Source organism: Chironomus tepperi, unplaced genomic scaffold (genome assembly GCF_022539635.2).
Source record: "Chironomus tepperi strain 1889 unplaced genomic scaffold, CSIRO-AGI_Ctep_v1 contig_137, whole genome shotgun sequence".
NCBI classification, from domain to species: domain Eukaryota; kingdom Metazoa; phylum Arthropoda; class Insecta; order Diptera; family Chironomidae; genus Chironomus; species Chironomus tepperi.
Window position 1 is genome coordinate 501,800 of NW_027226259.1, and position 22,631 is coordinate 524,430.

General features: G+C 30.7%; 2 protein-coding genes across 4 annotated transcripts in view; both read right to left on the bottom strand.

Moving 5' to 3' along the window:
* Positions 1 to 4,484, bottom strand: part of LOC139087881 (neprilysin-1-like) — a 32,724-nt gene extending 28,240 nt beyond the window's left edge. For 2 of the 3 annotated variants that reach the window (XM_070636838.1, XM_070636835.1), the window contains exon 1: positions 4,370 to 4,484. The gene's annotated coding sequence lies outside the window, so the exon portion shown is untranslated. The other variant, XM_070636836.1, reaches the window with a different exon arrangement.
* Positions 4,485 to 16,090: 11,606 nt separating this feature from the next.
* retm (real-time) lies at positions 16,091 to 22,118 on the bottom strand. Its single transcript, XM_070636834.1, has 6 exons — positions 21,807 to 22,118; positions 19,555 to 20,223; positions 18,626 to 19,037; positions 18,325 to 18,557; positions 17,342 to 17,645; positions 16,091 to 17,197 (listed from the first exon to the last, which is right to left on the bottom strand). Exons 1-6 carry the CDS (start codon positions 21,867 to 21,869, stop codon positions 16,920 to 16,922), a joined length of 1,959 nt encoding a protein of 652 aa, XP_070492935.1. The 5' UTR covers positions 21,870 to 22,118; the 3' UTR covers positions 16,091 to 16,919.
* Between the last annotated feature and the right edge of the window lie 513 nt (positions 22,119 to 22,631).

Sequence of the window (22,631 nt, forward strand, 5' to 3'; positions counted from 1 at the left end):
CTTTGAATAATTTTTCATCATTTAATAAGAATTTCTATTTCCTCCCACTCCGTCATCAAACAAATCAAGGCTTGGGAAAAATCCCATCCACGTTAATGAGGCTTTCTAATTTAATAAAATGTTCTACATAGAAAAAAATATTTTTCGTAAAAATTCAATAAAAACAAGGAAAATTTTTAATAAATTTCCTCAACAATCAATCAATACTTGAGGGTTGTTTGCGATGAAAACCTTAAACTTTTTTTTTATCAATTTTGGAGACTTCAAATATTTTACTTGATGATAATTAAGGAATGAGAGTGAGAAGTAAAGAGATACGTTTATCTGTGATGTTTATGGTTTAAGTAGGAGGATGAAGGGATGTGGACAGCGGCAGTTGGGGAGCAGGGGAATAGCTTGATATCATTCAAAAATTCATGATGACGTTTTTGACATTCGATATCTTACTTGACACTGAAGTATTGGAAATTTGATCAATTATCAATCCCTGATCTCTTGTTCCCATGTTAGTCATGCTCCTTAATCGAAGCTGCTATGTACTTGCTTGATGAATGAAATTCAAAAAATAGATAATTTAATGATAAAAATATCAAAGAATGCCATGACATCATTCAAGAAGAACCGTCTTTTGAAGTTATTGAAAAAAATTAATCCCTGCTTTTCGGGTCATTTATAGAAATTTAAGATTCTCAGAAAAGAAATACTCAATAGGCATTAAATTTTACAGAAGTCCCTTGAAGATGTAAGCAAAAAGTATAAATGCTCTTTTTTCTTGATAACATTCCGTTCCTCTCGAGATTTTCTAAGTCAATAAAGATTTTTTTCTTGAAAATTATTAACTTTTTTATTGATTCAAGAAAATTTTTTCTTGTAGGCTTAAGGCTGCTTAAGATTTTCAAAGAATTTTCCGAATATGAAGAAAAAAAGTTGAAAATTTTCCACAATTTTCTATTTCAATTTCATTTGTGAGGAATTTATTGAAAGATTCAAAAGATATTTTTAAAGCCTCAAGGAAAGGCATCCTTAAAATGAGAACAGCGCTGACATAAATATACATTTCAATGGCTTTTCTAAATATTTTCCTTAATATTAGATTTCTAATTTGTTGGGTGAAAGCCCTTAAGATCAAATTTCCTTAAAATCGAATCATTTTGCATAATTAAACGGAAGGAAACTTAGTTCCTATTTATGTTTATGAATAAATAATTAAGAAAGGAACAGCAAAAAGTTTTTAAGCGGCGAAAGTAAAAACACACAAAAATATCAGATTTTGTGTCAAAAATATCCAATTAGACTTCACCAAAAATGTTTACCAATGGAAATAAATTGTATTTGACTGAAAGTTACGCATTTAATGGCAGAATAAACAAATAAATTCCACTTTGCAAATAATTAAATTTATTTTCCCCCCTCAAAAAAAGTTTTGTTTTTTTGTTGCCCCATGAAAAATGTTTGCCATATTTTCATCAAATTTTCTTTTTTTGCTTCCAGTCAGAAACATGCCTTTTTGTGTGACTTGGAAGAAAATGTTGTCCTTTTTGAATTCACTTTTTTGTGTCATCAATGACATGGCAGAGTAGATTTAAATTATCGATTTTGAATTGGAATTTTGATGTTTTATATTCAGGGTGTCAAACTATGTAGTGATTTATAAATATTTCCCTTTGACATGACAAATTAGCTATAATTTAAGTGACGGATGTCCACAAATTCATTAAAAGAGTGGTTTGTGTCTAAATAAGTCAAATTATTTTAGAATTATTTTTTAAAAATATAACGAACTTTGTGAATTTGAAAATTTGTGCTTAGTTTTCCACCCCGTTTTCACTTATATTGTTGTAACGTGGAAAAAAAGAACAGATTTTGAAAAATCCTTGAAATAAAATTAATTAGAGTTTGAAACAAAGTTTGGAGTATTTAGTTTAAGAGAACTCGCTTAGTTATATTTAAATCGTGTTTGAAAAACTCCAAAATCGGACGAAATTTGGTTAAATTCAGAAATATAAACAAATAATTTTTGGGAAGTATCAAATCCCTCCATCCACATCCCCAACCCTGATTAAAACATAATGACAAGCAAAAAATATTTCTTTTTGGTCATTTCGTCACGAACAATATCCTTTAGAAATTAGCAGAATGAAATAGAAAAAAAGGATAAAAAGTATAACATTGTACGCATATACACGTACTTGTTCCATATTAATTATTTAATTAGTAAGACTTTTTCTTCAATTTCCTTTCAACATTTTTTATTGCCTTCAATGTAATTGTATATTTATACTTCCCGAGCTTCGGAAAAACTTAATTAATTTACTTTATAAATGAATACAGCTTCCAGGAGATGATAACATTTTTTTGAAAATTCATACATAGACACTGTGTGGACGGAAACATTGATTTATAATAAAAGGAAATAGAATCCGAATCTTAACAAAAAAATCTCAATTTCCTTCAATTGCAAAATTATCTCATCTACATTTCATCTTTGATCGACCACAAATTGCTCGGAACAAACAAGGGTTTTCAATCCTAGGCACCTACCTATTTCTATAAAGCAATGAAGAACGAAAGTTTCTCTTTTTCTATTCTTTGTAGCTTCAGAATAAAAAAAAACTTTTTTCTTCTCATTTTTGTGGCTGTTTTCGGCCCGTATAAACGAATATAAAAAAAGAGGAGATGAATAAAAATTCCATGGAAACGTTGAAACAATTGAAAGCAATTTGTGGATCATGTTTCAAGTTGAAAGCAATTTGTACACAATTTCCTCCCTTTTGCCGTAAAGTTAAAATTCAATTTTTTTCCTCTCTTGTTCTGCTTTTATCAACAAAGTGTTCAGGTTAAATGGATTACGAGTGCTGCGTGCTGGAAGAATTTCGTAATTTTTGGAATCCAGAATGTTGTAACGTTCATTTGTAATTCAAATTCTATATATATTTTACATAGTTGAGAACCCCTTTTCTAACAAAATGTTAGTTTGTTTCGAATCACTGAAGAATAAACATCGTTGTTAATAATTAAGGCCGTAAGGCATATTTTGATAAGCAAGGTTATAAAACAGAAGGTAAGTGTGATCCATAATAGAGATTTCTGTCAAAAATTAAACAAATTAAAGCTTCCAAATTGATAAACACTAAAATTGGCGAATACTCAACTTTTCATTGATAGACTTTGCTTAATTGGAAAGTGTGAGTATAATAAGCATAAAAAGCTATAATTATCATCTTTTAACGTAGCTCCAAACAATCTGATAAAAACTTTTCGAGATTTCTTTTGTTTTTCATTCTTATTTGTTTTTAGCGCTATAAAATTTTAATAAAGCAGTAAATAATTGGATAATAATTAAGTAATCAGACAAGATTCATCTCGCAAAATTCAATTTCCACTTTAAACCACTTTTGTTAATTAATTTTTCACTCTCGATTTTATAGGAACAAAAAAAAAAGTATTATTTTTTTATATCTTCATAAAAACTGCCTCTCCAATGTGCCGCTGTTGCTGTCATTTTTACAATAATGAAAATTGAAATACAGAAATGAGAAAGGAAGCAGAGATGGAAGTTAATCCCATTTTAATTAATCGGGCCGCACAGAGTTTATAAAAAAGACATTGAAATTGAATTAATTAATTAGAGAACTTTTGTTCAAATACTTTTGAGGAACTTGAAGGAACCGCACCAAAAAAACTCGGCGTTTTTGATGTGGATTTAAATTTTTTTTGAAAAGGTTCCTTTTATTAAAAGCTAATGCTTAAATACTTTTGTCGGATGTTTTGGCGGTAGTTCAAGGAGATTTTGTAAAGTTTTTGGCAGTTCCTCAAAATGATCTGGATTCTTGGACTTATTTTGATTAAGAGAATTTTCTCGATGTTTTCTAAAACACACAGCCTCAAGAATTTTCAAAAGAAACAACATCTGTCGAATTTCCATCGATTAAGTTTGACTGCTGTAATGTCATGAGCATTGTACGAATCCTTGTCATATCGACAGCACTGAATTGTAAAGATTAAAGATTGACCTCCTTTGGGAATTGAACCCACGTCTTTCACAAGAACTAAAGTTTCAGATTTTCCGTCTGTTACCTAACCACACGACCACAAAAGCCTTCTTTTTGCACTGACAGATCAACCTACATATGCCTCGATACACAAGATTTCATTCTGCTCCGACACCACAACTGACAATCCATCAATCAGAAATTCAACCAAAAAAATCAGCAATATTCCTCACTTTGTTCCTTGATTTATCTCTCAAAATACACAATTTGCAATCCACTATCACAAAAATAGTCAAAAAGCGCCAAAGGAATTCCAACAAAAAAATTTCCACGTTTTTCCTTGAAACTTTAATTTCACCACAAAAACCACACTTTACTTTGCTTATCTCCAAACAAATTTATTGCCCGCCTTGAATTCTATTCAAGCTTTTATATTTTTTTCTCTATAACTTAATGTCCTTTACTTTTGGTTTGTTATCCGCACGATGCTCACCGAACGACTGAAGGGATATCGAGATTTTCATCTCAATTTATAAGGAAAATTTTCAGTGAGAATGAAAAGCTCTCACTAGAATTTCCTCGCTCAGAGAGTAAACAATTTCCCACGGAAGGGAAAATTATGAGAATGAAGCAAGAAATAAATAGTAACTGAAATTTTTATGAAGATACGGAGTAAAAAAATGTGTGTCGATTGTTATTAGGATCGTAAACGCCAAAGCAGTAACCGAGGGGAACAAAAGAATCCATTCTGGACATAATGACAGCACACAATTTTTTGTTTGATTCGATTATTGTTATTGTTGTGTCACATTTATCGATAATAATTCTCACTTCATGTTTACGGAACTTAATTACTCGTTCAATTTTTAATGACTTTCATTTTTTTGTTGTGTGATGGAAAACATATAAAAAAGTTTTTCAAGTGGACTGGATATGGATGGAGATTTATTGATAAGTCTAAGAATAAACAGATAGATTTATGGGACTTTTTGAGAGGATTAGATACTTTTAAGCTTTTGATATTGCCATTGAATTACAGATTATTAATTTCTGATTGATTTTCTTCAGAATTCCTTTTGGACTCAAGGACTTTTTGAATAAATCTCATAAATACTCTTGGAAATAGATCATTGAAGTATTTTAAGTGATAGATTATTATTGCTATAATAAATTGTTAGCATCAGGTCTGTGTAAATACAGCTATTCAAGCTTAAAATTGTGAAATAATTCATTTGTTTACATTTTTTGAGTTGATGCTCCCCTTGAATTTTAGGGGAACATCAGAATATTTTCAAATTTCAATTTCAAACAACGGTTATTTTAAGAATTATGGAATTACCTTAAAATAAAGCTATTTAAGTAGTTAATTTTACTGCAGATGCTTCACATGCATCCAAAATGAGTACGGAAAATTATAAAATATGTCGTTAATCTTTAACCTCAACATGTATGGACATCAAGTTAATATCTACAGGCTTGCTTGCATTCAACCTGACGATGATGAAATTTTTTATGCTGATATAAAAACATCATAACTGATTTCACATACGACATTATCCAACTATAAAATGTGTATACAGAAATGGCGATGAATGATGAAACATTCAACATGTGGACAATTTACGGTTATTGCAAAAAATAGCAGCAGCAGATTGTCAACTCTCAAAAACTTTCTCATAGCTTTAGGATTTAATAAAGAATGGAAAGAAATATGAAAAAAGTTTTTTTTCCTTCTCTCTCTCATCGCACATACCACACAATTGCCACACTATGCTCCGCTCAGTTGCCCTATGGCATCATGCTTATTTGTTTGCAAAAAAAAAGATCTACCCCTCTGCTGACTCCTCTTTTGTTTGTTTGACTTTTTGGCATTGCTAAAGTTTCAGGGCATTAAAATATGGAGAGAAATTAAATCATTATGTTCGTATCATAGCGCTGTATGTTTCAAGTGTACACAAATGACTTTAGTCACTGGATTTTTTTTCGAGAGCTTTAAGCGTTTGATTAATAAATGTAAGGGAAAAAGGCTTAATGTGGATAAGAGGCAGCTTGCTTGGATATTTCTCTATCAAAGTGCTTCAAACTGTTTTCAAGTTGAAGGAAAAGTTTTAATTGGTGTCAAGAGTTTAAGCTTTTATCTGAGCTTTTAAACATTTGAAATGAGCTTTTGTGGTGAATTTTTAAATCTTTGTTTACATTTGAAATTGAAATTTTGTTTTGGTAACTTCTGAATAATAACAAGCTTCATTCTTGTCATAATATTGATCTTTCTACTCTAAATGTCCTAAAGCTAAGTAAGCTAATGATCCAGGATTGAAAATTCACCAAGAAAAGTAAAATAATCAAACTTAACTTAATAAACAAGTCAATCCATATGAATCTGGATTCAGAGATTTACATCTGTGGTTATTCTACACCATATAATGTCATGGTGACCTTCGTGATATATTTCGGTATGCTGAATAATAAAAAGTCTTTAACACGTCCTTTTTTTACTCCTCCCTAAAATATTTAATTGATATGTTTAGCAATTAACGATCTTATTTCGCCATAAAACTTGTGAAAATTGATCCTTTTTCTTTGGCATTATGGAGCTTGGGACATTAATTACCGCACTCATTCATTCAATTATTTATATTGTATATCAAATGAGGATATATTCATCAGTTAGATCTATGTTTGCGCAATCGCAACTTTGTTGATAATACAAAAATTGCCTTTCATATCACACCATGCCTATAAGCAACAGCCAGCAGAAGCCGCTATTTCCTCTTCTCGTCAAAGTGTTCATAAATTATTCAGAAATGTTTTTGTTTTTGGAGCTTCTTTTCATCCTCACTCACTGTTTGTGCTTTTGCTTACAGGAGACAAGTATCTCTTCCATTTTCAACTGAATGTGGCAGCAGTAGCAGCAAAAAAAGGATAAAAAGTGCGGGGAGGCAAAAAAAGAAGAAAACAAAAAACAAATTTTTCTATAATTCAGTTCCAGATGAATGCCGAGTGTAGAGCTTTTCGTTTTCATCTGTTATTTAATCAACAAAATGGACAAACAGGAGATTAGTAAGGAACATTTCATTTTCAAATGACATCTAATCTCTTCTTCCTGTATAGGTGTATATTGTTTGCTGTTCCAGGGTATATGCATGTGCTTAAAGTCGTTAATCATGATACATGAATAATATACTTAATATATAGTAAGGTATAGCTTCAACAAACACATTATTTACCCTTCATGATATGATCCGGAGTCAAGCATCTTCCTTAATTGTATTTTAGTCAAAAAGCTTTTAAGTTAACCGCTAGAGTATAATTTATATTTCAAAAGCATGTTTCCATTCCCTGTCTCACCTTTGATCATCATTCAGTAAAGCTTTTATCCGAGGTAAACAAGAATGAAAAGAATGAAGCGTCTTGAAACTGTTTAATAATTCAACAAGATAATTTTTCCTCTCATCTTTTTCAAACTCATTCACATACACACAAGGAGATAAATTTATTGCTTTGAGGCCTGTGCCTGTTTTGTATTTTTCTCAAGCTTTTTTTTTGTGTTGTTTTGCTTTTTTAGTAGGACGAAAAATACTCTCATGAGAATTTATCAATTGTGCCACATTTTCCATGACCTGTACACTCTTATCATACATTATGTATTACTCTATACCTGTGTCTTTGCTGAATTTAACATCATTTAACACTGCAAAATATCCGCAATATTATTCCATTATACTATGTGTGTATACATGTAAGCATCATTGGTGGGGTCAGAATATTGTGTGAATATCATACTGGTTTGGACAAACTCGTACTGATTGCAGCAAACTTTTTCTAACACTGATGAGTACTCTCGATGAATCATTATTTAAGGTAAGAATCCAGGACAGGTCAATTCCTTATTAATAATCAGTTCAGATGCAGATCTTTTTGGAAAATTGTATTTAAAAATTATTTGTTTACATTTAAAATTTTCTATATTATGAGCTTAATTTCGTCTTATTACCTTTTCTAAATATGTTGATGTGTTATTAGACATTGATTAGTTCTATTGATGATATTTTGCGATGTTTTGCAACTACTGAACTAATTAATTAAACAAAAAATTGTAATTTTCTCAGTCACGTCCAAAATTTTTTGTTCATAAACGAGTTAAAAACTGCGGGAAAATTCAAATTTCTGAAACACGTTATTTATCCAATACTGTTCAAATGAACGAAAAGCTCATATTTCATAGTTCATATTTCATAAAATTTCTCCAGGATGACTACCCCTAACCTTAAAAATCAAAGCCGATCTGTGTAGACTGTGGCATGGTCGGAAAGTTAAGCATAAATTACAAACATATGTACACACACACATATATATACATAAAGTATAGTGGCACCATACGAGAGGTGAAGAAGAAAGCACACAAAAAAAAAATAAAATTTCTCAGAAGTGAAAATGAGAACAAAACCATAAACCACAGAGTATTGCTTTTCTTGGTTTTCCATCCTCTTGCCTTGCTTTATTCATTTTGACTTGCTGTTGCTCTTACATCTGACTATACAAACAGAAAAGAAGGAGGATATGGACTGAGTTTAATATCTATCTCTAATATGAAATCCAATTTACGGCTCATCAGCACCTTCGTATCATTTATACGCGCAAGGTGGAGTTAGCATACCCAACTTTATTACTTCTACATATTCATACTACCATCTTACACATCACCTATACTGTGCTGTGCTGTATGATAACAGATAAACATTTCAATATCATCGCAAACCAAACAATAATTTTCATTGGTAAATAGAGCTTTTTCTACCTTATCAAGTTGAATGCTTCACTACAGAAGCACTGAATGCGATTAAGTGTGACTTTGTAGACGACATTTTTCTCACATATATGTGACATTAATTGAAATGGCAATTTTAATTGCATGGATAGAGTGATGTGTGATTATATGATACACTTTTTTTCCCATCAGCATTATTGCTTTCATGGATCGTCTATTCTGTTTTAAAACATTTAGACTTTGACAGTAAAATTCATTTGCTTAATTTTTTAGTCTGGGAAAGTTTTTTTTATTGGCTGGGAAATTTCTCATATCCTGCACATCAATTCATTCATTATTGTTTTGGATTATTTTGATCTTAATTCGTTAAAAGTGTCATGTGAATTAAGAAAATAAACAGCACAAAAAAAAGAGAAGATCCCCTTTTCAATTGAATGAATAAAAAGCATAAACATAAGGAAACAGCATGAGATGAAATGGAGGGGAGATGAATAAAGTTCTTAAGTAAATGCATAAAAAGCTTTTCTGTGATGAAAAATCGTACCACATGTCAGGGATTATATTTATCTCTCTATTCATTCATTCTTTCCATTCTTCTCTCCTTTATTCGTCAGTCATTTTGTTATGATCTCTTAATATCGTTTATGAAGTGCCTTTCTCAAGCATTTGCTGTTTTTGTTGCTTAGCAATTTTAGAATTGTAGATTTCAAGTGAATTTTTAGAGTTTAAAATCATTTTGGTTGACTGGATGGGTTGCTGATTATCTGTATTTATCTGACAGTATTAAAATTTCTAGTTTAGAAAGTATAAAGTAGGCTGATCTGTGCAATATCACTGGAGATGAAATAAGAACATTGTAAATTATGAATTTGTTGATTTCTGTTGCCCAAACGAGCATTGGATTTGGCAATTATTAAATTTCTAACTATGCAGCATCCAAAGATCATCATCAAATCGAACATTAAGGTCACTATAGTTAAAAAATTAAAATTTTTGAATTCAAATTTTCGTAAACAAAGAATTTTTCTCATTAAAAAATTCTCAAATTAAGGCTTTTTAAAAATGCTCTATAGATTAGTTTAAAGCAACTAAAAGTTCAAATGTTGTATTCTCTGCAGACAATCCTAGTGTCTAATATCTTATTTAAAATTGCAAAACTTTATTCTAACCTCAAAAATCTCTAAATGCGCTTATATTCTTATAATTCCTATAATTTCCATATGCTCTTAGTCGGTAAGAAAGAAAAATCCTCATTCTGCATTTTATGTTTATAATCTCGTCTTTGGTACTCTCGTTCTTGCGATGGCAATGGCATCACTCGACATGAACTACAATAATAATAATAAAAAGCATCCAAAAAGTCTCGCGATTTGGAATATTTAGAATGAATGCCATGCCTTTATATTATTCAATAATAAAAGTTTAAAAGGAACAGAATCATAACACTGCAGTAGATAAAAATCCATGACAGCCTGCTTGTTGCTGATATTAAATAAGTATATTCAAACTTTGTGACCTTAAATACCGCAATAATCATTAAAAAGTTACAATTTTTATGAGTTTTGTAAAGAGACAGTTCAGATATTTTTATGAACAATGGAAGTACTTCCTTTCGAACTTAATTAAGTACAATCCCATTCATTCTAATATCTCAAATGGAATTTTAATCTGTTTTTTATTCCTTCATCGATAACAATAGAATGCAATCACCATAATTGAAAATTTTGCCATAAGCTTTTCATTTCCAAATGTAATCATTTTATTGTTATTATTATTATCAAATTTTTTTTTATCCAGCTTCCATTTTCATTCATTAAAATTCGTCTGCTGAAGAATTTTATTCATCCATAATACGTCATAAACATGTTTACCAGAAACAACTTTTTTTTTATTCCTCTTATTCAATTTTGAATATTTTTTTATGATTAATTGAAATATTTTTTTATGCTCGGTTCCAGTGAGTTTCTTTGTTTGAAGCAGCTTGAAGCTGGATTAGTCTCGGATCAGTAAAAAATGGTCAAATTTATTTAAATTCTGTAAATATTTTTTTGTCGTACTTAAATCACATAATTCTGTTTAATATGCAAGAACTGTGAGGGCGTCCATATATTAAGGAGACTGATGAGTTGTTAGCTTGTTATGTTTGATGTTCTAGGGGAAGGGGGCTATCTACTATTCAATGAAAAGAAGGGGTTTTTCACTATGTTATATTCAAAGGTTGCTTTGTATGTTTATTTCAAAACTGTGGTCTATGACACAATTCCATGAGATAAGAATCTTACAGGCTGACTTCCTGCGTTGTCAGCGATTACCAAGTAATCTCTAAACAGGGGTGTATACAGAGCTTTTGAGGGGGATATCAGACCTTTCAGAAATCTTGTTTTCCCCTCGTTTTTGATAAAGGGGCCGTTTGCATGTTCACACAATCAACTTTTACGTAATAAGTGAATATGCCCTGATACATAACCTCAAAAAAATCTGAATATTTTCATCGTAGTCAACTCACTGACTGAAGAAACGAAGCAAAAATGAAGTGAAATAAATGGCAATGCATTTCCTATCCTTAAAAAAATGAAGCTTCAACGTTAACAGAAGCAAAGACGAGAAGAAGAAAAATAGAAATCTTTGTATTGAATGGAATAAAATAATCTTGTTCCCTTCTCACTTCCCTCCGTACCTTCACCCTTCTTCCTGTTTCATCATATTTTCAAGTCATTACTTACTTATATAATATTATATTTTCTTAGCGTTCGTCTCTCATTTCCGTTTGGAATTAAATTGAAGAGCTTCGACAATATTACTTGAATTGAATAAACAGTTTTTCTGCTCGTTTCCTTTCAAATTTCCTTCCCACCCGCCGCTCCTTTCATTCCTTACATTCTTTTCATCTTCTTTCCTCAATTATTAAAATCTGATTTGTCATCGTTGTGTCGAATTATGTTGGAATAAATGTTCGAAGAAGCATAAAAAAACTTGAAAATGAAAATCAACTAATAATGATCCAGCGTCTCTTCTCTCTCACTGCCTGTTCGTGTGTTCCTCGAATCTGAATTGTCCAATTTCATTCAAGAATATTAGTATTGATTTTCAGTTTGTCTAGATGTCTTGATGATGAAAATTCTTTGTTTCTAATAGAAAAATTTTCATGGCCTACTCAAATCTCTTTTTGGCATCTGAGCTTTACTTTTTGCTTCATCCAATATTGAATTTAATTCTCATGCTATTTGACTTGAGATCAGCTGGGGCAATCTGAATTTCCCATGACAATTGGCCTTGGCATTTTGATTATAATCCACAGTTATAGCAATCTTCCTACTGCAAACATTCAATACTAAATTAAGCTAATAAAGTTTTATGATTAATCGACCTCGACAAACTTCCATCCACAGTGCCTAATAATATTCTCTATCCCATTGTCGATCTTATTCATGAGACATCTAATTATCGAGCAGTTCATTGAGTTTCCATTTCACTTAGCATTGATCTTGTTGCGACATCAAAATTAGATATTGCTAATCACTGTCATGACATTGGTTTCGTGACTATAGATACGATATAATAGAAAGTAATGGACTTTATAATGTTATTAGTTTGAGCGAGAAGAATTGATGGAATTTCCACTTAGAAATTTAATAAAGAATTTATTACTTACAAAATAATTGATGCTTGTTATCCAAAGTCACTTCCGTCCATTTAAGATGCTTTATATTTCATAAGAAATGAGCTTCTTGAAGATCATGGTAAGTTTGGAACGTTTGTTTTATTTATGTTCGCAGTTGGAATTCGAGGAATATAGGAATTTTGTATTTTTAAGAATTTCATCATTTTTCATCATCTGGATCTTGATATTTATGGAATTTGTGATATAGAGTACAGAAAGATTAATATTGAGCACTTCCTTGAACTTGGTCTTTCTAAAAAATACAAAAATAAACATTTCAAATATTTTGTAAACAAAGATTTTAAAGCTCAATAAAAAGCACTACCGAGAGCACTTAAACTAAAGCCTTGTCCAAAGCCTGTTGCTATATCATCAAAAAAATGAAAATTGATTCTATGAAAAATGCGGCAGGAGTTATTAATAAAATTCATGTATATTTATGAGAGCCGATGTGCTTATATCGTGTACGAAAAGACCAGGAAATTGAAAATAAATAAACCATTTCAGTAGTGCTTCTACGCTCCACAACGAAATTCAATTTATGTTACTCAATTTTTCTTCATTCTTCCTTCCTCACCTGGTCACGTTTTGATTTTTAATTTCCTGGTCATGATTCTGCATGTGCTAGCAATTTACCTTTTTTCTCCTTCTCGACCATTAAGTGTGAATTGAAAGGTACCAGAATTTGTCAAAGAATAAGAAGTAGGAATGAAATGTAATTACAAAAGGTTGAAGAATATTAATAATTAAATTTTTCGATACCACAAATCCCATTCATTACAATAACGTACACATCATTTAACATTCAGTGCTACCTTTTGGTGCAAACAATAATTGAATCTCGGCCAACAAAAAAAAATTAATTGCATACGCAATGGTATGACACGAAATTAATGGGAAAATAAATAAATTCTCAGACATAAATATCTATGGAGGTAGGGTTGGAGTCGTAAATTCCACATTAATTTGCTAGGAATTCAATTTTCATCAAAGTAAACAAAGCAATTTGAAGAAATCGTTTATTTTTGAATTTTTCGTTAGTTGTTTACATTTATTTTGAATTGATACAAATGAAAATATCTCAATTTTGCAGCATCTACGCTGATTTCTGAAGACAGCATCATGCCAAGCGATGTGCTCACATTTTTTCATCATTATTCAATCATTCAAACAATCAATAAACATCAAATTCGCTCAAATAATAAGTACAAAATCACCAAGTGTATTCAAAAATTTCTCTATCCATTTTTCAACTCTGGCATCACAGCAATCATAGAGAAAAAATTCAATAAGAGAGTTCCTAAATTGCCTTTTGCCGTCTAACATCATTTAACAAGGAAAATCAAATAAACGATAGATTGTAACATTGGTACAATGGAAGAAGAATAAGTTAATGAATTGAGAGAAGTTCTACTGTAATGAATATTAAATAGAGAAAAGCCTCTAATGGGAATTGTTTTCTTTTCTATGCTGTATTGTGTCGTAATAATAGGAAAATGTCAACAATATTGCAAAAACAGAATACGTAGAAACTAAGAGGATGGATGAAAATGGAATTATGTGAAAGTAATAGAATTTATATCCGCTCAATTAAATAAACTTACCTGTAACATTTTATTGGAGGAAGGGGATGTGGAAATTAATGAAAAAGGACGGATTATCTGCTTTGGGTGAGTTTGAATTCAATTTTCCGATGCGGAAGATTTCAATAAATTGCAAAAAATATGGAAAAGGGTTCGCAGAATTTGAGGATGTAATATTGGAGGGCTTGGCTACTAAATTAAGCTGGATGTTCCTTTAATTAATTATTGATATTTAGTATGCAATCGACTCCTTAATGTAATTAAAATTATCTCTCAAAGTCCTCATTAATGAAAAAGTTAAATCCAGTGATTAAATTTAAATCTAACCTCCAAAAAAAGAGAGCCTGGAATGTGAGAGAAGAGAGCAAGTCAGAAAATTCTCAAAAAGCTCTTCTGTTTGTCTCTCGAGACAATAAAAGTTTAATTTCAAACAGGTTATAGGAATCTTAAAGCTTACTTTAATAGTATCGCATGGAGATTGCACATTCCATTCATGAATTGAACAATGTGTGCCTTGAGTATTAATAAACCATAATTGAAAATTTCTAGGAAAATTTGTCAAAATATTTCCCGCACAATTGTTTTTCAAACAAGTAAAGTAATTATGTTGTGGGCCATTGCGGGTTTGGAGATGTTCCTGAATGATGTCAATCTAGGAGTGAATTTGATTATTTGTGTTTGTAAATGGAAAGGTTTCAATAGTGCAGGTAGAAATTAAATTCGAGTTTTGAAATTTTTTTGAATTTTTTCTGATTTTTTTCAATATTTTTAAAATGATAAAATTTCATTTTTTAAACTATCTACGTTGATTTTTGTGGGAAATGAGATCTTAATCGTTGTGCTCACATATTTTCATCGTAATTCAATCATTCTTAAAAGCAATAGACAAGCAATTGACTTAAAAATAAAGTTCAAAATCTCCATGTGAATTCAAAAAAATTTAGATCAATTTTTAAGAATTTCTTCAATTGAAATAAGAATTTTCGTATCATTTCCCACCGGCGAAGTCTAAAAATGTTAACTACCATTGACATCACTTCCAATCGACCCTCATTTCATGCCACAAGCACATTTTATGATGAAAAAAATTAGAACAAACTTCAATGCTGTCTATAAATTCACAATTCATAATAATTTATCTTTGCGACCGTAAGATGTGCCTCTTTTTTACCATACTTAATATTCCGGTTACAAAACTTATCATTATTTAATTATTGTCACCATATGAAAAATCGTAATTTATTGACAAAATTTCAGAATTGGTGTACAGAACAATTTAAGTTCAAATCACGTGCGATTTCCTATTCTTATAGTGATGGAAATAAAGAAGGAACGAGGAGGGCTTAAGCTCATATAAGAAATAATAGGAGAATTTATTAGCACGATTGTACAATTGAAAACACATGTAACGCGATTATTTATGGGTATGTGACGAAAACAACTTATATGACGTTCAATGGAGAGAACATGATTGTTGAGAAGTTTTTCGTCGTGATTTCATTAAATTTCTTTTTGGTAACAATGAAAAGAATTTTTTATGGCCTATTCTATTAGAATTTTATGGGATATTATAGAAGAATGGGATATGATTTCAAGGTGAAAAATATACCTGTATTATGCTGAGGTTCTGTGGATGTTTGGCGCTACAGCAGATTTTTCTTACATAACCTTAAATTTGCTATATAAATTTGTTCCAATAAAATTCATTTTGCTATAAAATTCCTATAAAAATATTGAATTACTCAAAATTTTCATATTTGCTATAAAAATTTCTTATAAAAATTCAGAATTAAATTCAAAAATTCTCAAAAATTGAAGTTTTACTATAAAATTTCAATTTTGCTATAAAAATGTTCAAAACTTCTAGTTTTGTTATAAAATTCGAATTTATTATTGAAATATTGAAATATTCTCATTCATAGTCAATGAAATATTGCATATCATGCATTTGTGGATTTGTTTGTAACAAAATCTCACGTCAAGATCTCACATTGCACAAAACTCACGTGTCGTGAAGCGCCACAAGCATCTGAAAGCCTTGTTATTCCATAAAAAAACACAATAAAATGATTATAAACATAGTTAATTCTATTTCTATGAAGTCATAATATTTCCCTTTATTGTTATATTTATTCCTCTCTTATATTCTTTGTATCACTTACATAAAATAATTTATAGCTTCTTCTAATTAGAGAAAAGTTTATGAAATTTGGCTAAAGTTGTATTTATATAACAGTTTGTTTGTTTAATAATAATCACAATGAACAAAAAAGTTTTTTTCTATGCACTATAAATCATCTAGTTTCCTACATAAATTTTTCTTATAGGATAACAACTAAGAACTATGGACAAAGCCGCTATGTTAATATTTGGTACAAATTTTAAAATTAATTTAGAGCTTTTTGTTTTACTACACAAAGAGCGTTTCCAAAACACAAGATAATTAGATACTTTATGTCTATTTTTTGAACTAAAAACTAGTTTCGGATCATTATTTGAACCAAAAGGATGCATATACATCAACAATATTACTAGGATTAATCATCAAATTCTAAGAAAATTCAAATTTTCTACAAAATGTAAACAAATATATGAAAATGTTTAAAATCAGAGCTTTTATCATAGCATGCAAAAGCTCTGTCTGGCTCCGTCCATAGTTTTTAGCATAAAAGTACATTTTGATGTGAGCAAAATAATGTTTGGTTTCGATAAAATAGTTTTGCTTCATTTAGTTGCTGTCAATAGCGATAAAATTTGAAACTTTATATCCTTAGTGCTAGTCAGATTCATTTAAAAAGCTTTTTTTTCTATGACTGGGGCGCGTAGTGGAGAATCCAAAGAATAAATTAAAATTTCCTGTACAATTAATTAGTGTTGTCATCATTTGAGCTGTTTGATTTCAGGACATTTTTGGATCATCTGGAATGTAAACTAATTGCTGAGAGTCCAGATTGTAAGCTTGTCATCGATCCACGATAATTAGCCGAACTTAAAATTTCATAAAAGTATAGGAGTCGTGTAGACGTCTCTGATGTTGGGGGATTTGTGAATTGTAGCACATACGTTGCTTTCTCCATTTCAATTGAACCTTGAATTGACTCTTTTTGTCGACTTGTTATTGTTTGTTCCTTTTTCTTATAATTGACATTTTCTTTCATTCCAGCTGCGTCAAAAATTGATGTGAAATCGTCATCTGTATTTGAATAGAAAAGAGATTAGTCAAAGTAAGTTCAATAAACTAAATTATTTACGGCTATCATTAACTAAATATACATTGCATGCTATTTCATGATAAAATATTCAAATGGAATTAATCAAAAAAGGATAAATTCCTCACCATTGGCAAAATCGTTGATGTCAGCATCTGTTGTCTCATAAATGGTAAATAACATCTCTGATTTCAAAGACTCGTAATCCCAAGTAAGCACGGCTCGATTATCATCATTTTTTATGACAATCTCATAATATTGTCCGGGCTGTAGCTTTACATTCTGATATATATTATGCTCATTCAATTTTATTTTCGTTTGTGTCAAGTCATTGCCATCTGATTCTCTATCAATATTGCCATGATCTGCCTCATCAATTGAATCCGTTTTATAAAGTTGCTTGGGAATTACACCACCATTATGGATCAACGTCTAGAATGAAAATTACATTAACTAAAGTTTATCCATACTCTATATTATATTTGCTACTAGACAGAAATAGTAAAAGCTCGATAAAATGTTGCAACAATTCAAGTGAGGAAGAAAACTTATTCGTTTGAAGAAGACGTGAATATTAGTGCAGAAGTAATCAAATGTGACTAAAGCGCATAAAGACTGAATTGAATTTTTACTTTTTAGAAAATAACGGTTTAAAATTTATTTGAAAATTAACGGTAAAAATATTTTTGAAAATTATCAGTCAGACAGACAAGTTGTAAAAATAATCCTTTACTCTAATATGATGCTAAAAAATGGAATATTGAAAAACTTGAAAGAGAACGAAGCAATAAAGACAACATGATTGATGAATATTGAGAATTGACAAGCGTTTCCTCTGTACGTTCCATTTTCCTCTTTTGGAATTATGCTAAGGTAGAAGAAATTCTTTTCTTACGTAAACAAGTAAAAGTACCGCTTTGTTGCAAAATAAAAAGTTTATAACTTTGTGTATCAAGGCATGTATCGCTTGCAATTCTTGATTTATTCTAGTTATGTCTAGAAATGATATTGCGGTGTTGCATCAGAAAACTTTCCATAGAATATCGTATGACATATGACAATTCTATTTCATGTCAAGTAGGATATAGATGAATGAAATGCAGGAAATTACCTTATCAGAAGCTGTCAGAAAATCATTTGACATTTCTGGAATGAAATGATCCAACCCATGTTCCGTGTCTTCAAAGAATAAAAATTTATTTCGTGTATTTTCGTCAATAAAGGCTGAAACGATTGTCCATAAAATTGGAAACACTCGTGGCGCACGTACTATCAAAACTCGTCCCATCGTTTCTGGGTAGTTTTTCTCCACAACCTCAATAATGCGTAAAAATGTTGCCAATCCTTAATTGCAGATAAAATACATAAATGTTAATAGATCACGAAATAAAATTAATTATTTTAGTGCTTACCTGGTCGCCACATATGTCTCATTGATAAATTCATGCAATCAACTAGTAGGCACCACTGCCAAATCGGCTTCCCGTGTTTTTTCGTCAATTCTTCCATCTTTTTCAGGCCTTGTTCGCAAATATACAACGTCAATTTTAATAACCCATCCTCTCCAATTGATTTCAATAATCCCTTCACATCCATATTCCCTAATTTAATTACGTATAAAGGTCTCTGTTCATTATCGGTCATGTCACTCCATTCACCAGGAAAGTATTTCACAACCACGTGAGGTTCGCGATAAGTTTTCAAAAGATTATCAACATCATGCTCTTTTCGCCACTTTAATGATTCTATCAACATTGCTGTTGACTTTTCAATGCTGAAATCTCGTGCTCGAAGAAAGCGTAGGAGCGTCTGGTAGTCGGGAATCTGAGTTGCAAAAAAAGAAGTTTGATGAATAAAAATTTGCAGATAATGAAAAAAATGATAAAAATAACTGACAGCTGTGAGGCCATCACGGCATATTTTGTGCGAAAGTTGAGCTTTTGGAATATTTACATTTATAATTAATTATTTTATGCAGAGCTTTTAGTGCTGCGTATCAAATTATGTCTAACTTTCTAACGGTATCATAGTTTTCAAAAATTTATTGTTCAAATTTGAATTTAAAATGTCCGTTAAAAATTAAAATCTAGTACTTTTTCAACTCTACTACAATATTTAAAAATAAAATAAACGTTACAAGTTTAAATTTGAAATGAACGTTATAAACTAAAGCAATGCATAAGTATCAAAGATATGTAAATTATGGACGAGCAAATCTCCATAAAAATGATAATTATTCCATAGAAATGAGGTAATAAAAATAAAAATTTATTGGCGTCAATCTGACGAAATTGACGGAAATATTATTCCAAAATAAATTAAATTATCGTCAATTACTTACTTTATCAAGATGTTGATCTTCCAATTTTTTACGCATCTGAAGTAGCCTAGATTCTTGAAGGGGCGTGAGTTCACCGAGATAATTTTTAATATAATCGGCATTCAATCTTTGTTGTTCTTTAATTAGCTCGCTTGTTTCATTTGATTCATCTTTCTTGTTATTGGTTTCGATTTTAGTTCCTTCGAGGTCAATCCATTTGTCAACATGTGTTATTCCTTCTTCTTTTAAATCGTTCACGAAATGCTCAATTATTTCTTTTCCCTTCAGTGTCATTTGTGTGTATTGTTTCATGCCCACTTTCTCCATTTGATGCTCAAATCCGAAGAAATTTGTAATTTCAATGTTGGCACTTTGATCAAAGCAAGTCCAATCTTCATTTTCAGGATGGACGTAATACCGGCATTTCTCAAAAATCTTGATACGTGATGAGAATGTCTCGTTAACAGCCTCAATTGTAAGCTTACGTTCCTTCAAGTCGAGAAAATTCTCTTGTATAAATAAAGCTGATTCAATTCCAATAATCTTCTTAAAGATGTAAGGTGCATCGACCCGCAATCGACAGCGTCTCTTAGTTCGTCGCCTCGGCCCATCACTTTCATCTTCTATTATGATCGTTTCCAGTACAATCGGCATAAATTCGGGACATGTTGGAAATCGGCGCTCATAAGCCTTTGCAAATTAAAGTATAAAAAAGAAAAGACATAAAATTTAACTTTTTTGTAGAATAAAAGCACAAAGGAATGTCAAGAAGTTATCAAATAGCGTTCTATAAATGGGGTGTAATAAAAATAAAAAAGCTGTCTTTATCTTGTTATTTGTGTTGATTGTGCTACTCATTATTCACTTTCGTCGACTGACTAACTGCTTTTTTAATGACTATTATGTTTATGGATATTAATTGCCTCGTAATGACGTTTTTATGTAACGACTATGCACAGAATTAATTTAAGGTACGAAAGCTTAATGCATAGTCAAAATAGTTGAAAATAGCATTTAATAAGCGAAGAAAATTAACGGAAAATCTAAATTAGAAAATTTAACGGAAAATTCAAATTCAAATTAAAGTTCAAATTTTGAACTTGGAATGTTTTTGTGTCAAATCATTGAATTGTCAACAAAAACATTAGGCAGCATTCAACACCTACTATGACTTAATTGCTCTTAATTGTATTCATCCTTATCAGCAATTGAGCACTTAAAGTGTATCATCGTTAAAAAAGGAATCAGAACAAACGTGTGGCTTGAAATTGGATCAAGCTTGCGGCTAGCGAAAAAATGCGCATCAATCACGCGTTCTAAAACTGCATAAACTTTCTATGCATATGATAGTAGTCATTTTTATTCTCATACATGTGTCACGACTTACGATTTATTCTACTGTAAACTGTTTTATGCGAACGAGTGAATGAATATTTCCGTAATAATAATCGTGAACTTGAAAATGTCATTGCTATATATATTCGTATCTATTTGTAGTTTTATTGTCGGAATTTAAGGGTGGAGAAGAAATTAAGGAAGGAATTTTTTAATTTTAAAAATATTATGTATGAAATTCCATGCTTCGTGCGCAAGAAAAAAGGCTCTTACAAAGTAAGAAATCCTCCATGAAGACCTTGACATAGAACAACACTCATAGTCAGTTGAATGAGAGAATTTTTTTTTCTTTTTTTCCTCCCCAATTTTCATCCTTGTCTCTCAGCATCGCTACCAACCCCATTATACACAACGACCTTGCCGTTTTCGCTCTTTTTTCCTTCGTTTCATTGATAAAGCTTTTTTTATGAGGACGGAATGAGGAAAATTATAGACTACTTGTAAGCACTAACATCCATGAGAAGTTAAATAAATTGCAAACATATTAATTCATTCGGTATATATGTGAATTAATTATAGATACTTGACGATAGTCAGTAATTCTTAAACATTAATGGAAATTAATGTCAAATAAGTAGAACAACATCGATTTTTTTTCCTCTTCTCTCCCTAGTCATTTTTTCATGTGTTATGCTGCTTGTTTTTCCCTCCTTCCTTCCTATACAATCTAGCATTTTTAATTCACTAATTTTTTCATTAACCCGCTATTACTCGTAATCGTATGTTTTGAATATTTTAACGCAAAAGCGTAAATGGCAACGAGAAGCACAATCTATACATACTCTCACAGTAAATAATTTAATTAAATTATCAGATTGCTTTCCACTTTTTCATCCATTTGATTGGATCATTTATTTTACTAATTTACAATATCGTACCTTCATCACCAACTCAAAAGGATATTTGTACGTTCTCACGGACGATTGGAATTCCTGTGGCATGGTTAGATATCTCTGCTTCCTTCAATTTTAATTAATAAAAATACTTTTACACTTTTTCTTAAATTCTCACAAAAAGGATCACTTCTGATAGCTTAAAAAACTCTTTTTCTTCACTAATTTTCACTTAAACTTAATAGATTTTAATAAACCTTTGAGATCAGCTGTGTTTAATGCAGATAATTTATATGATTCAATTTGTTTTGACTTGATTTATTACAGACATCTTGATCACTCAGAGCCTAGAATAAAAATAAATTTAAGGAACTTGAACTAACTTCAAAAGACTAAAATTTTACTAACGTATGAAACTCCATGATATCCCTTTATGCTGTAGATGAAGCGCATTACTGACGTAGTTAATGTTTTATGCTGCAAGAATGTTTACTGGATCTTTAAAAATATTTACGGAAAAATTGCTTACTAACACAAACAAAAGACTCATTGATAAGTTTTTATCGGTCATTTGAAATTTAAATTATATTTGCAACTTCAGTTGATTTGTCACAGTTTTAAACCCCTTTAATACACAACATTGGACAATACACAACATTCTGCTAATTTGTAGCATGTTCCATGCTATACAGATTTGGTTAATATTAGTTCATAGCAAAGCTTCAGGACAATCTCATCGTCAAGCTAGACAAAACATCATCAATTGCATCTAATTTCATAAAAATGTTGTTCATAGCTCAATTTCATGGAAAATGGGAGGGGAAAAAATTGAGCATCAAACTGGAGAAATGAGCAACAACTCTCTCAATT

Coding starts and splice junctions, on each gene's coding strand:
- retm (XM_070636834.1), bottom strand. CDS start 21,869: ATGCCACAGGAATTCCAATCGTCCGTGAGAACGTACAAATATCCTTTT. Junction 17,646..18,324: donor TTCTGACAGCTTCTGATAAG/GTAATTTCCTGC, acceptor TTTTCATTCTAG/ACGTTGATCCATAATGGTGG. Junction 17,198..17,341: donor CATCAACGATTTTGCCAATG/GTGAGGAATTTA, acceptor ATTCAAATACAG/ATGACGATTTCACATCAATT.